At 40.9% G+C, this 15356-nt stretch overlaps 1 protein-coding gene across 1 annotated transcript in view; it reads right to left on the bottom strand.

Moving 5' to 3' along the window:
* Positions 1–7410: 7410 nt before the first annotated feature.
* LOC109853574 (protein turtle-like) overlaps positions 7411–15356 on the bottom strand; it is a 70224-nt gene continuing 62278 nt past the window's right edge. Inside the window, exon 15 of the mRNA XM_020425817.1 lies at positions 7411–11554. Coding sequence (XP_020281406.1) covers positions 10357–11554 — 1198 coding nt within the window. The 3' untranslated portion in view covers positions 7411–10356. The remainder of the gene's footprint in view (positions 11555–15356) is intronic.

The following is a 15356-nucleotide window of genomic DNA, read 5'->3' as shown; positions in this document are numbered from 1 at the left end:
GGCTGCGAGGGTGGATAGATAGATGGACACAGACAGATCCGCGATGCACGCGCGAGGGAAGGAGAGAAGAGAGAGAGAGCATCGCCGATTCTCTATTCGGGCACGGTATGCACGACGACCTGGTTTGTATGCGTCGCCATATGCGACAACTTCGGCACACCCATGGCGACACGAATGAACGGCGTTGCACAAAACGCGCGCGGCCTATTGCGCGTGCGATTAATTCGATCTCTTAAAAACCCAAGCGCGCACGGTACAGAAATCTGCGTCGTCAGCTGCCCGCGTACATTGTCCGTCGAGCGAATTGTTCGTCGGACACCAGAACCGGCATCAGAACGTCGCAGCTAGCATTGTCGTAAGAGTTTCGGGAAAACTTGGGAGGAAAATAACGAGACACATTTTAGGGTTTTTCAATTTGATTTATTTATTGCCTCGTGTAAAATATACTTTTACAATTTTTATCGGTTTTATTTTATTTGACTCAGACTTGTGTTAATTTTGCCGAGGACAGACGATGGTGATTAACGGGAAACGATTTTTCGATAAGTAAATTTTTCTTGCAGTTTTTATATATATATATTTTTTTAGATATTTTTTAATAAAAATTTTTGCTTGCGCGCTACAAGTGTAACGTCTAATTCGTGCAACTGTTCAGCATATAGGTACACATTGTGGCTTTCGAAAGAGAAAAGAACGCGGCGAACACGGTCATTTAAATTTTTATTGCGGACACAGCATCTTCTAGATATAATATAAATCCTTTGGTGTTGCTGGTGAAGCAAAGGGTCGTGTTCGTACAACGGGAGCGGAAGAATTAACCTGCATTCAAGTTATCTTCGGTCGCCGACTCGTGCTCTTTCATCGCCGTTCTTTCTTGGTCAAAGCTGATTCAAGAGAATTAAAGCCCACGTGCAACGTGCAAAGATTAAAAAGTTTATCTGGTTGCACACGCACGAATTCTTCATTTTTTTTTTTTTTTTTTAAACGACACGTAGACGCGATTGATGCGAGTTGGTCTTTTTTTTTACGTTGAAAAAAATTTATTTATTCCGGATAACGAGCAGCGCGTTGAAGTCAAATCGAAAAAATAATTTATTTTTGAATAAATTGCGATGCGCGAAACAATTAGCTCATTTTTTTATTTGCAATTGTCGCCGTTAACAATTCGTTCAAATGTTAATTTGTTGCAAAAGATCGTATCTTGTTGCGATAATAAATTAATGACGCGCGGAGTTTGTTTTATAAAGAATTTATAGAGTTTACAAAAAGTTTACAAAGAGTTTGTTCGGTTTTATTTTGAACTATTACGAATCTAAGAGACGTAATATGTGCGAATTCTTCTCGGGACCTAGTTTTTGAGTTAAGTGCGCAGAAACATAACAGCAATAAAAAGCGAATAAACGTGAGAAGACTGAAAGAGAGAGTCCGCGAACTCTCACAATAATCAAAAGATTTCTCTCGTACCCTTTTATATTCGCCTACATCCTGTAATTGTCATTTCAACTCTTGTAAAGCTGAGATGGTCTCCGCTTGCGTCCTGTTTACCGTCCTCGGGTTCGTAAAATTGACGATCTTTTTTCTCTCTCTCTCTCTCTCTCTCTCTCTCTCTCTCTTTCTCTCTCTCTTTCAATGTGTATTCTTAGCACAAGTACGGAGGAAATTAGCAATATTCGTTTGTGTAGAAGCTTGAAGTGAGATAAATCTTTTAAAATAACGCACGCGCGCGCGCGGTAATAGAAATCCATACGAGATGTATCATCTCGTGCGTGAATTGTAACGAGAGATCTGTAGTTTTTACTCAAAGATCAACTTTTTTTTTTTTTGCAAACTGCAACTTCTTACGGATCGCGAGGTACAGTTTCGGAAGCTGCGAATCTCGGCGATCTCGAGATCATCTCTCGCATCGATTCCTCATATGATGCGGTTTCGGCGCGCCGAAAAAAGTCGCACGACGCGAAACTGCATCGGAGCAACTGCGCGCGCGTGGGTGACCTCAGATTACGTCACATCCGTCCCTTGCCGCATTAGCAGACTGCCCACAGCCTTGTCACGCTGTTTGAGATAATGGATCCATTCGCATGGATCACGATTCAGGATTGGATGTGCCCGGGACACTGGAAATAAATGCGCGCATAATGATACCGACCGTATTATTTCATCGTCTACGCATCAGAGGAGGGGAACCGCGGACGCTCTCGCGTTCGAGACACCTGTTCGCGAATCGATTCGTCTGAAATTCGGATGAAAATAGACACCTGGTTCGCGAAGCAGGAGATACGGTGGGGATGATTTTATTGCACGTTCGATCGTCGTACGTCGTCTTCCGACGATGAATTCTTTTCGCTTCTTATGTCGAGGCCGATAGCAATCTTAAATCGCACGATATAATAAAGTCAAATTTAAACATTGCGAGAGATTCATCTAGCGCTTTGATTAGTCGAGTTGACGTCCGCACGGAATGCGAGAGATTTAAGTTCGATTCTTGGACGGTGTTTCTCTCTCTTTCTTTTTTTCGCAATAGAATTTTTAAATTTCATTAGAGAGTGTTATTATAGAGAGGAAAATTTACGGATATTTTAGATTATACGCAGAAATTAATACATGGGAAAAAATTTGACTAGAACAGCAAGAAGAGATTGGTTGCTATTATATATAGCCGGCAGGAGAGTTTGCTGAACTCTTATGAAAAACGTTTCGTTGATGAAACGACAAATTCTGTATAGACTCGGTAAATTTTTCTTGCTGGTCGTATGTAATAGCAAAAACTTCTTTTCCGTGTACGAGATAAAAATCGAGATGTTCTGATACGAATTTTCGAATTGAATTTAATTCAAATTTTCATGGTTGTTAATTCACACGTTAAATAAATTAGCATGTGCATTTACGGCGCATTGACTCGACCTTGAAACTTAGTTTGCCGCGTGATGTTTGTGTGTAAACATTTAAAGTGAGATTTAAAATTTTATTTTAATATTTTTGAATTGTTTGTCGCACTTAATCAAAAAGATACGTGGGAGATCTTGAAAGATATCGAGTGAATGTAACAAATAATGTAAAACTGTGTGTGATCGCACTTTATTCCTCGGAGCGAACTTCGAAGAAACGATTTCTTCGAGAATCGGCGCTTCGTATTTGAAAGCGATTCTTGCGTAAAAACGTGCGCATCAAGAAGCGATGTGAGTCGTCGTCCCGATAAAACGTCTTTCGTAACAAGATTCGTTGCTCCAGTTTTTGACAAAAAAACGCGGTGAATACGGTGAAAGATAATGGAAATGACTGCAATTTTCAGTAATCAGTGTCGCGGACACGCCTTGCGCAAATGCGTGTCTTCTCAGTTAATGTTTCGATTGCACAGTCTCGCGCTGTCTCGAGAAAATTACAGCCGCTCTGTGATTTCGCGCGTATCAGGCGTCAAAATCTCTTTTCGCTTGGAAGATTACATCTTGTACGCAAATTTTTCTCCTACTCGCAGTTATTTTATCTAATTATTTCGTGAATATCGTTTACATTTTGCTTTGAAACAAACAAAGAAACACGCGCGATCGGTTCTTAATGAAAAGCTTGCACGCACAAACGATAATTACATCCAGCGATCTGATTTCTCTTTATCTTCTGACAGTGATCCCGTTGCCTTGACCAGAACAATCTCATTCTCCGCTATTAGGGTGTAGAAATCCTCTTGTTGGAAAATGGGCAAAGAACATGGTTGATACCGTCTAACAACTTACTTAGATATTGATCTAACGATGTCACGTCAAGTGTCGTGATATTCGGTGCCGACGGTCATTTAAACTTTGCGGTTAACCCTAGACACCGCAATGTAATTAATCTCTGAATAATATAACTCCGGTGCAATGGCTTTTTCTACTTGTCTAGCGTCTGAGAGATTTAGTTGCAATGTTTGCGAAAATTAAAATTGAAATTTGAAAAAGTTCATTTCAATAAATTGGTTGAAATAAAATTTTTTATACGAATGAATGAAATAAATTAGGTTGTAAGAGCCGTTTGCAGGATGTTGTGCAGAGAATGTGCTTAAATATATATATATATATATATGTATACACATATATAATTCGAAATAATTTTTTTTTTTTTTTTTTATGAGTTTGTCAAAAGAATGGGAATTCTTGCAAAGGAAGCGATTGAGCGAACGTAACAAACAGCGTAAGATCACACAGTGCTTATTTCGTGTTTGTGATAAAATTGTATTTCATACTTTTTTCCCTTCTTCCAGAATTAAAATTACGACATGTTTGCGTAAATGAAGCGTTCACGTGTGTTAGTTAAACAATTTAATACAATATTGCTGCAACGTACATGTTAATTTACTCATCATAGTGCTTGTTTGTGATCGTCTTGATACTCTTAACGTCTGAAATAAAAAAAGAAAAAAAACATCGTACAAGACGTAAAATAATATATCACTTTTAGTGTCTCGAACTTAGAACTTATATTAACGTGCATGTGTGAGGGAAAATCAATACAATACGAATGTTCTTTGAGAACATCGCTCATTTCGTTTCAAATGTCGATTTATTTTTCATTTTATTTAATAATAAATTGTCTACAATTTTCTCCTAAGTTAGTACGTCTTAAAGTTCTCGTGGGGGGGAGGGGGGAAAAAGGTTCGCGAGAAAGCATATAGATCAATCAATCAAACTTGGAATAATGGAAGTGATGAACAACGAGCATTCGTATGTGTGTACGTGTGTGTACGTATGTGTACGTGTGTTTGTCTCTGTGTGTACGTGACCAACCAAACGATTTTTCAAAAACGCACTTGTTTGTGTACAGATTCGATGGCGGATAGTCGAGAATAAGCAGAAGAGTGAAGACAGACGGTTTTACAGAAGTTTACATTACATTGTGTAGAAGCGACTCGATGTAAGGGCTCGTGATGCGGCTAACGATTATTAAGTGTAAGACGTATTACATCATGACGTTTCAACGAAAACAAAAACAAACAACTGGCTGTGAAACAGAACGAGAAATAAACAAAAATCTCGACTTCGTGTTATGTTTTTTTTTTTCACCTTCGAGTGTGACTTTTGACGCGTAATATGTTCATTAAAATAACAAATTGCTCCGATGACGGTGCGCGATGATACACGAGCACTCCGATAAATCCGTGCTTGAAACTGCGACAAAATCCTCAACTGAAGTCTCACGAGAGAGCGCGCGCATAGATTTGCTTTGTCGAATTACAAAAAGAAAATCTATTGAAGAATTTTTATACTTTAATATATTGCACACAAAAAGAGAAGAGATATGAGACGCACAAATTTTTTTTTTTTTTTTTTTTTCCCACAAGCCAAAGCGCGCGTAGTCGCAGATCCAAGCGACCAAGCACCCGAAAGCCATTTGAAAATTGTTACTGAAACAACATCTTCTGCGTCGAAGTACTCGACTCGATGATTTCATCCGACCGATATAACAGCGGCGTGTATATTTTTAAGTTAAATTATTATCTCTCGTGTATTGTGTTCGACGCGCGCGCTAATGCAACACCTCGAAGCAGTTTCGTAGCCGCGCCGCGCTCTTTTGCAATTTAAATAACAAATGTCACCGAAGAAGACTCCGAGTACTTGTTATTGCGGATACGTTCGAGAATTTTCAAGGTTCTCAGCGAGACGAAGAGAAACACGGGTTGTGTGTGATTCAAACACGAGAGAGCTTCTCGATTTTACATTGTGTTCAATAATTTCCAACAGCACTTGTCTGAACAGAGAAGATTTATTGCCATTTGTGTGTCGTAAAATCTAGATTCTTCGCGATATTACGCACTTACATAACGTGTTTATTTTGTTGCGGAGTTTGTTTATACGGAAACTCGTGGAAAAAAAAGTAAAAAAGCGTGTGAGAGCGTCGTTCGTTTTCCGCGTGAATGTTTGACGTAAACTGCTTCGAGAAGACAAAATAAATTTCGAACTCTCTTTTGCGCGGAGACTTCTCGAAATCTCTGCCTGGCTTTCAGGTACGTGATTGAACGAAAAAATGCTTGAAAAAAAACAAAAAAAACAAACAAACAAACAAAATTAAATCGATTCGGTCGCTCGAAATCTCACGCGAATCTGACAACGAAGAGAGACAAAAGACGACGAAGTCGTTTCGCAAACGCAGAAGGGCGCGATGACGACGCATTCACGACGAAAACGCAAATGAGGTTGTTTTTTTTTTTGTTTTTTTTTATCAGTCAGAAGGAAACGAAACTCAGAACGAACGAAAGAACGTCGTCGTGACGGATATCCGAGGACAATTGTCCATTTTACACGAACGGATTCACGATTCAACCATATTATCCATAAACACACGCCGTCAAGCGAAAACGTGACATTTCTTTCTTCTATATTATAATTATCTCTTTCTTTCGCGCAAACAAACTTCACGCGGTCTTCCACGATCTGTCGATCTACTTTGTCGGACACATTTCATATAAATCTCTTCGTTTTGTCTCGTCGACGAGAACTGCCGTTTCTTTTGCCGCTGCTCGTGATAAGCTCGAGAACGCGGAGGTTTCGCAAGATTCCCTCGTTCCTTCCCTCTCTCCATCTCGCTTTTTATTCCTCTCTTCGTGTCCCTTTCGCTATTTTTCATTCTCTCATTTGCTCTTTCTTTCTCTCTCTCTCTCTCCATCTCTTTCACGCACATACACACTTATCGCGATCGTTCACGCTGCGTGACCTTTTTTGAGATCGTTGTATCTAACTATGATATATCTACATGTTACTTATATATCTATGTGTTGGTTCACTTTTTTTCTTTCTCTTTCTTTCTCTCGCTCTCTTTCTCTCTCTCTCTCTCTCTCTCTTTCTCTTTCTCTCGCTATCTCTCACGATCACGATTCTTTCTTTCTTCTCGCATCCATTCACAAAGAGGGGGAGGGAGTCTGTCAAAATTTTTTCTTCGCATACAAATTTATCACCACGTCGGAAACGTTTCATAGACATATTTCAACGAACCTTGAGTCAAATTTATTCTGTTTTGCTTCTCCAACGACACGTCTCACGGTACATATCGCTAATATTTTTCATGATTTTTCGATGATCAAAGCGTGACGATAAAAATTGATATCTTTCTTTCGTTTTTTTTCCTTACGCAAGTCTCTCTCTCTTTCTTTTTCTCTTCAGCGTTTCTCCTCCCCCGTCGCTCTCCTAAGTGTCACGTAATTGTCGCGCAGATATAATTAATTTACGAATATTCGCCGCGTTTTTTTGCTCTCGTTGATTAATACGCTACACGCTACGTTGTTTACGATTTACAATATCAATTAATTTATCAAATTATTAATTTAATCATTAGAATTACTTTAGAATATTGGTATTCTTTCGCGTAACCTCCGTTTATCTCTTAACTTTTATCATCAGTTTTTTTTATTTTTTATTTTTTATTATTCCGCTATACCTGCGTGTGTTAACATTTAGTTTTACGTTTTTTTTTTTTTTTTTTTGTCTCAACAACCGCACTCTTACTCACATTCCGTGTTTACATTCTCGCTCGCAGTCTCTTCGCTCGTCCTCGTCTCATTCCGCACATTCGCACGTCGTACGCACGCACACATACACGCACATATGCGTATTTTAACGAAATTGTACAGAGCGTCCCGCCTCGTTACGGCGTCCACGCCAAATTCTTTTTTTTTTTATTTTTATTTTTATATTCGTCTTCCTCTGTTTGTTTTTTCTCTCCTCGACATTACGGTTCGTCGAAGTATAGTTGAATCGTGAGTGTAGGGCCCTTGCTAATATTTATAATAAATATGTATAATACGTACATATATATATATGTATATATATATATATATATATAAATAAGTGTTTGTACTATAAAGAAAGTAAAACGCCTCGGAGGCCGCGGGCCGGGAACCGATCGCGATTTTCACATTTGGGGAGGGGAGAGAGTCTCCAGATCGCGCGTGTAGAGAAAATTAGAAAAAAAGGGTAAGAAGAGGAACGAGCGCGCCGCCGGATCCCCGTCTCGCCGGGGAGAGAGACGTTTTTTACGTCGTCGTTAGGTCGCGCGGCTCGACACTGATTAGCCCGTAGATTTGTCCGAAAACTCCCGCGATCGGCGAACGCCGGCCCCCGATCTCACGAGATTCGAGATGATCTGATGCGTTTGATGAGAATTAGGTGGGTCTCGAAGAACGCCTCTTTCGTATATGTGTATATGTGTGTATGTGTGTGTGTATGTGTTTAACGTGTCAATTGTATTAGGATTGTGTATCCTTGCGCGTGTGTCGCGTGTGTCTTATTCGTTTTCTCTCTAATATACGAACTCCGGCGTAATCGGCGCATGTGTGTGTGTGTACGCGCGCACGCCACTTTCGGCGGTGATGATCGCGCGTTCCTATCGGTCGCCCTTCTCTACTTAATTATTTATATATCTTTACTTATATTTATTTTAGAGTTTTGCTTATAATTATATTTGACGACAAAAGTCTTCGTATGAAATGAAACGCACAGTTGGATTCTTCTCTCATCAGCAGTTCGTTGAAAAGAAAATTATTCTCTTCTCTTTTGCGTGCAAGATTTCTTTTCTTTTCTTTTCTTTTTTTTTTTTTTCAAGTTCGAACACGTTCGCGCTGCTAGTCTAATTCGAAAAGGGCGTCCGGTAGAGATCCCGGAGTGCCGATAGGTGATTTGACCACACCGTGTTGCCAACATAGCAGCGCGCGTGGTAAGCGTGCGCGCGCAGCCGTCGCTCTGCACCGGCCGACCGCGCGTAGATTCAAAGAACGTTATTCTTATTCTCGAGTTTATTTTTTTTTTTTTTTTTTTTTACGTTGCTTAAGAAAAATTATTGTGCCGATAATATGTTGGGTTGCTAGCGAAACCCTAAACAGGCAGTGCAGTATGAGTGAGTCCTTAAGCAATCTCGAGGCAAGCTTCGGCCTAATATCACGTTTCGAGTCCATTGCTCATCGATATAATTACTTTTGTGTGTGTTTGTGTCTTTCTGTATATGTGTGTGTGTGTTTGTGTGTGTGTGTGTGTATGTATGTGGTAATTCTTCGATTATCTTACTTTTTTAGTTTCCCTTTCGTTTTTTTTTTTTTTCAATTATTACTTACAGTGTACGATTAAATTTAATCTTACAGTTCGTTTTTTCTTTTTTTTTTTCTTTAAAGATATACGAAGAGCATGTACAGTGGTACAGTTTCTTTGGAGTATCATGCCGACGTAACTATGTCCTCCTACGTTTCTTTTTCTTTTTTCTTTTTTCTTCTCGTTTTTCCCGTTTTTCGGTCGCGACGCGGGACAGCATCGTAATAATAGCATCCCTTTGAGCCAGCCGGGAGTGGTTTTCTTCCTCTGCGCACTTCCTATTCTCTAGGACAGTTCCACTGAGTTAAAAAAATTGTCCTTCCCTTATTACTCGTTCACGTAAACTCTTTATTTATGTTCCTCTACATTATATTATATATATATGTATATATATATTTATATGTAGTAACGTTAAAAATCACGGTCCTCTAAACCGGACGTAGGCGTGGTTGGTGTACGCGGGATATGACCAATAATAATCGGATTCGAACGTTTTTTCGTTTTTTTTTTTGTTTTTTTGTTTTTTTTTCGCGCTTCGTTTCTACATTTATAGATCCCCCTAGCGCGATCGATGTCGCTGAACGTCGCTGGGTAAATCCCACCGAGTAAATCCCCCGTGGGTGAATGATATCGAGATTGCTTCCCCCGAAGAATGCTCGACGATCCTTCTAAATCGGTAAACGAGCGAGACTCCGAAGAATTATCGTCTTAACGTACGGTTTTTTATTTTTATTTTTTTTTTGTTTTTTTTTTTCTACTACGTCGCTTCCATCTCAGTGGTTGTGCGAAAACTTATATACTCCTGAGCTGACGTTTATAACAGCCTTCTTTTGTAGATGGATGTCCAGCTACTAGAATTGACTTAAAACTCCTCTAATGCAAAATCACGTGTGATGATGATCGTCGTTGTGCTGCTGCGGCGGTTGGTCTTTGGTGATGATCGTGTCGTCGTTACGTCGAAACGCAGTCCTCTCTACCCCGTTAAGATAAGAACCGAATCATCTCTCATCACGAAACAGTATCCTTTTAGATTCTTTCGTTTTCATCGTCCAGCTCTTCGAGTGTGTGCTGTTCCGTCACGTCGTGAATTGTTTCTCTCTCTCTCTCTCTCTCTGTAGTAACCGCTTCTGTTACCACCACTTTACTGTACCGTAATCAGTCGAACTAGCTGTAACGTGTCCTCATCTCTCATGCAATTTTCTCTTGCTCTGACTTAAATATATTTTCACTCTCGTCAGTAGACTTATAACTACGCAGCGTCCTTAAAGAATGCGAACATTTAATCGATCGAGTCAAGTTTCGAGAGTTCTCTTCAACACGCACTTTCCAAATGCGCGCTTTGCCTTCTTCTCGCCTGTCTTTGTCGAAACTGATGAAACTCCGCTTTCATCGCCTGCACCCTGGCCTCTATGTTGTCTCTGTTGTACCTTGGCGCCTGATGATGTTGTACCGTGTGCACCTGATGAATGTGGGGAACGTGGATGGTGTGGATCTGATGCATCGGTGGCCGCTCCTCGCGCGTAGGCGTCGAGGCCGACGTGGGCGTCGGTGTGCACGATACCGGATCGAACTCGTAATGGCCGTCGACACTGCCGGCGTCCACGGCGTTCTGTATGTGCGTATGTCCCACTTTGGGCTGATCTTGGAGCTCGAGCCAGCGACCCACGAGAGGCGGCGGGGGCGGCCGGTAGGGTGGCGGTCGCCATTCAGCCACTGTGCTGCCACTCCTTGAACTCTGATTTTGTTGCGAGGTGTTCTTGCTGCCAAAACCCGAGCTGCTGGATCTGCTCTCGGGCGAGGTTTCCAGATCGGGCGAGGCCGCAAGCTCAGGCGCCGATCGGGCATGTCTGGCGTGCCTCGGCGGCAGCCTTGCTCTCGGTCGTCCGGCCGGTTGTGGCGGCGAGGACGTGGCGAGCGGTTGAACCGGCACGAATCGCCTGGACTCAGCGTGAATTGCCCTGAGCGATGGCAACTCCTGGCTGTATCGCTGGTGCACGCTGCGCAGCTGAAGGTAACCAGGCGGCGTCGGAAAGGAACGTTCGCCGGAGGATGGTTGTTTAACCGAGCTGAGATCGCTAAAGTACAGAGGGTTCCAGACGGGAGCTCCGCTCGGCGAACTGGCCAGAAACCTGGGCGACACAATTGTGCAGACATTCGCGGGCGGTATCCTCGTCAGGGTGGCGGGATCGTGATGACAGTAACCGGTCGATCGCAACGGACCTATGGACACGCCGCTGCCGTCGGATCTCAGGCTGAGCTGGCTGGTACCGACCAACGGACGCCTCCAGGAGGACTTGAGCCGTTGCTTTGGCAGGAAACCGCCATCGTCGCTGCTGGAAACGTCCAGGATGCTGTTGTTGGTCGAGCTGAGCACCGAGTCCGCCACGACGAAGCGTCCGTCGGCCGCCCGGGAGATCTTGCCCAACGGACGACAGCGGCAGGAGTCCGGAGTGCCCGGGCTCAGAATCTCCTTCAGGAGTTTTAAACCTGGTACTCGGCTTTTTCTAGGTCTATAGGTAGGACAGAAAGAGCGTTAGAGCGATCGTAGCTATAGCGGTGGCAGCTAAAACGGCCTGATCGAGATCGTCGGAGGAAGTCCTAAACGTTAGATCCTTGGACAGGATCCATCGTCAGTTTTCTTTTTTTTTTTTTTTTACCGAAATTTCTCACTGAACAATATGAATCTTACTTCACAAATTTACGCATGCGTTGAATCGTATGAAAATAGCGAACATCGGTGCTTGTTGCATGTGAATAAAGCACGTTTGGTGACGAAAGTTTTTATCTAATTGACTTTGAATGATGACTGTTCGGTGTCTCTCGACACGAAAGAAATTTCGGCAGCGATATGTATTATTTATACTCAAATATTCACCTCTATAACTAAATATGCACATATCTATGTATATAATCTATAATCAGACTCTTCCTCCGACGTGGTCCATCGGCCGCTCGGCAACAGCAAGATACGTGCAATACGAATGGCAAAAAACACGCAACGTTAAATAAATAAAAAAACAGTAAACAAAGTTACTAGACAAACGTAACGTAAAAATGCCAATGTATATATTCAATCAAGAGTTATACGGTATATAAGATAATTATTAATAATCAATTACTTGTACGTATGTAATAAACGTATAAACGGATGCAGGCAGGGAGGCATGCGCATGCGTATTCCGGTGCACGAGTGGTCGGGCGTGATGTGGGGTTGTGGATGGGTGGGCTTTGGCAGTGAGTGGATTCTTTTATTTTTCTCTCTTTATAATTGTCAAAACCAATTCCGTTTCCGTTATATGTACATGTATAAATATTCTCGTTTTGTTCGCAAAATTTTGATTTCCGTTTTCACGGACGTTATTTTACACGATCTTTTCTTTTTTTTTCTTTTTTTTTCTTTTTTTTTTTGTGGTTTTTTTTTTTGTATTTCTTTCGATTTTGATCAAGTGAGATAGCAATTGTGGAATTAGGTGCTCCGAAACTCGTCACCTTTTCTCCTCCTTCGGGTCCGGCAGCAAGGAAAGATGAGGGAGAGAGAATGTTGTAACACAACGATTATACATTCACAAAAAACAATATATCGTGGCGGTAACAATAAGAAATATAACGCTAAATAACCGAATGTTACTTCTAGGCGGTTAGTGTTAGGGAGCAAATAGATAAAGTGGTGTCGTATAATATGTAGGGTGTCGATAAAAACGCGCGGTTTCGATTTTTAGCTCGAGTTGATTAATTCGATAATTGAACGGGATAATTTTCGCGCGCGCGCGCGCACGCACGCACACACACACACACACACATACACACATACGTATATACATATTGTTTCCTCATACAAAGAAACATAATCTCGTAACAGACTGGCGGTATAATATAAAGACATACACAGAGAAAACATGTGAAAGGATATACACAAATGGACGATCGAATGCTTCGCAGTAAAGGAAAAACAAATAATGAGAGATCCTCGTATGAAAGTAGCAACAATATCACGAAGAATGTTGAATGTTGTTTTTTTTTTTATATAAATATAAATAAGCTTTTACACAAAACAATACGATGTTTGTTCTTCGGAAGGCACTCGATCTCGCAAGAAAAATGAGAAAACCGATCAAAAATGCGGAAATTACACAACAATGGAGTGGGTAAAAATCAGGCGGCAACAACAGACCGAATTTCAGTGGTGGGAAGGCCGGTGTACAAATGTATCAATTTTAATGGGCTGAGAACGGGATATAATAATGCAACGAAGCGTCGTGTGAAACGATTAAATAGATATAGATACGACAATGGTGGTGAGACGTATAATATATCATGAATGCGGATTTTCGCACGTGGCCGCAACGAGCGCGGCTTACCCATCTCTCGCCTTGCTTATTGCCGAGTGTTCGCGTGTTAAGCACGAGCGTGTCTGTCTGTTTATTGGTCGTCTAGAATCGACAGACTGGAAACAATCAAATAACACAAGAAGCTTGAATTAGAGCTCCGACTGGTCTTGGCAATAATGATCGTTGCAGCTCGGCGCGCCGTCGTCTATGCGAATCGAAGTTTTATTCGATCCCTTTGATGTTCCTTCGTCAACGATTGATTCGTCAAACCGGCTGTTAAACGGAGATTGTACGAATATATATTGCAGTTTGTGTTTATGTGACGAAGCTTAAGTGATTGCGTCACATGCGATTTGCGTTGTGTGTTTGAGAACGTGTGGGCGTGTGTGTGGGTGTGTGTGAAAAAAAGAGAATCAAAGATTGATATTGTTACGTGAAAAGATAAGATGTAATTAAAAAATGTGAAGAGGTACAAGTCTGATATTGGCGTACAAATTGTAGCGCGTCAGATTTTGTAACAATTGCTAAAAAATATCTTCATTACAAAAATATTATTAACAAGTAATAAATATTAAATATGCGATATAATGGATATATTAATAATAAATTATTGTACCTACAATTATTGTACACCGAATCAGATTTAAATAGTTGAAAAATTTATAGCAAGTTACTGGATAAATTTTTTATCATATATAATTTTTAAGCGAAATGTATATACTGTTCGTATAAATTTTCACTAAAATGCACACGAAAAAAAATTACAAAAATACGCCAGTAACTTCCTATTGACATCGTTTACGAAGTAAAGTTCAATGAATACTAAAGAAAAACTGCGCTTGTAGTAACAGAGTGAGGTGGAAGCATCGTTAGTGAGATAAGATTTAAAAATTTAAGCGATATATGATTGGTGAGCGAGTAAGTAAAACGAAGATGCACCAACAATAGTACAATATACAATTCTTTTAAATATATAAAAATATAAGAGATACGTGAAAGAGACGTGGTTAAAAAGCGATGGCTACAAAAGTTAGCGCGTGTGCTACTCGAAAGAGACATGAGATGAGTTTTGTATAGACAAATTGCGATCTTCGAAAGGTAAAAATTACTCGCAGGGGAATATGGTCTATATATTTATATAAATAAATAGATATATCGCGCACGCGCTTCTCAGACACATTTGTGCTCGGCGCGAAGTAATAATGCGATGTTTAATGACGAAGAAGAAAATGAAACATTCGCGCGCGCGCGCGCGCGCGGAAAAATGAAAAATAATGAAGCGAGCGATTCAGTTTAGTTTCATAAAGAGAAGAAGAGAGCGGGAAATGCAGAAATATCATAAGAAATGATTTGCACGGAGAAACGATAATATGAAGAATGAACGGAGGAGGAGGAGGAGAGGCAGGCGGGATTGTGTCAAAGAGTGGATAATAATGAATTGTGATTAATAGCGCGCGCGCGCGCGCAAGCGATAGATTTCGAGATGAAATGAAAGATCAATATGAACGTAACAGAGAAGCGACGACGTGACGTATTAAAAAAAAAAAAAAAAAAAAATAGAACAAAAGACAAGGGAGGGACGTTAACATATGGCGTTTGCATATTCGCGCTTTATCGCAGTTCTCGAAAACGGAGAGCACGGGAGAGAAAGAGAGAGAGAGAGAGAGAAGCGGCAGAGATCGATTACGACCGAGAGAACGTAAAACGCGCGTGAAAACACACAATAGACACGTGGGTGGGGGAGGGGGCGAAAATAGTTTTTGCAGAAAAAGAAAACTGAGAATAATCTAACCGTCTTGCCTCGTTTTCTCTTTCTTTTTTTTTTTTTTTTTTTTCCTTATCTATGTACTCCCTAGAGCCGCCGAACGAAGGTAATGGGGTACTGACTCGATGTTACTAGTGTGAACTCCTAGCTGTTTTGCCTGTATTTGCAGATCTCATCTACAGTCATGACAATCATCCTAAGTAGATAGTAGTAGGTGGT

Source organism: Pseudomyrmex gracilis, unplaced genomic scaffold (genome assembly GCF_002006095.1).
Source record: "Pseudomyrmex gracilis isolate BER0280 unplaced genomic scaffold, ASM200609v1 scaffold_51, whole genome shotgun sequence".
NCBI lineage: Eukaryota > Metazoa > Arthropoda > Insecta > Hymenoptera > Formicidae > Pseudomyrmex > Pseudomyrmex gracilis.
This window is presented reverse-complemented; position numbering and strand designations above follow the sequence as displayed.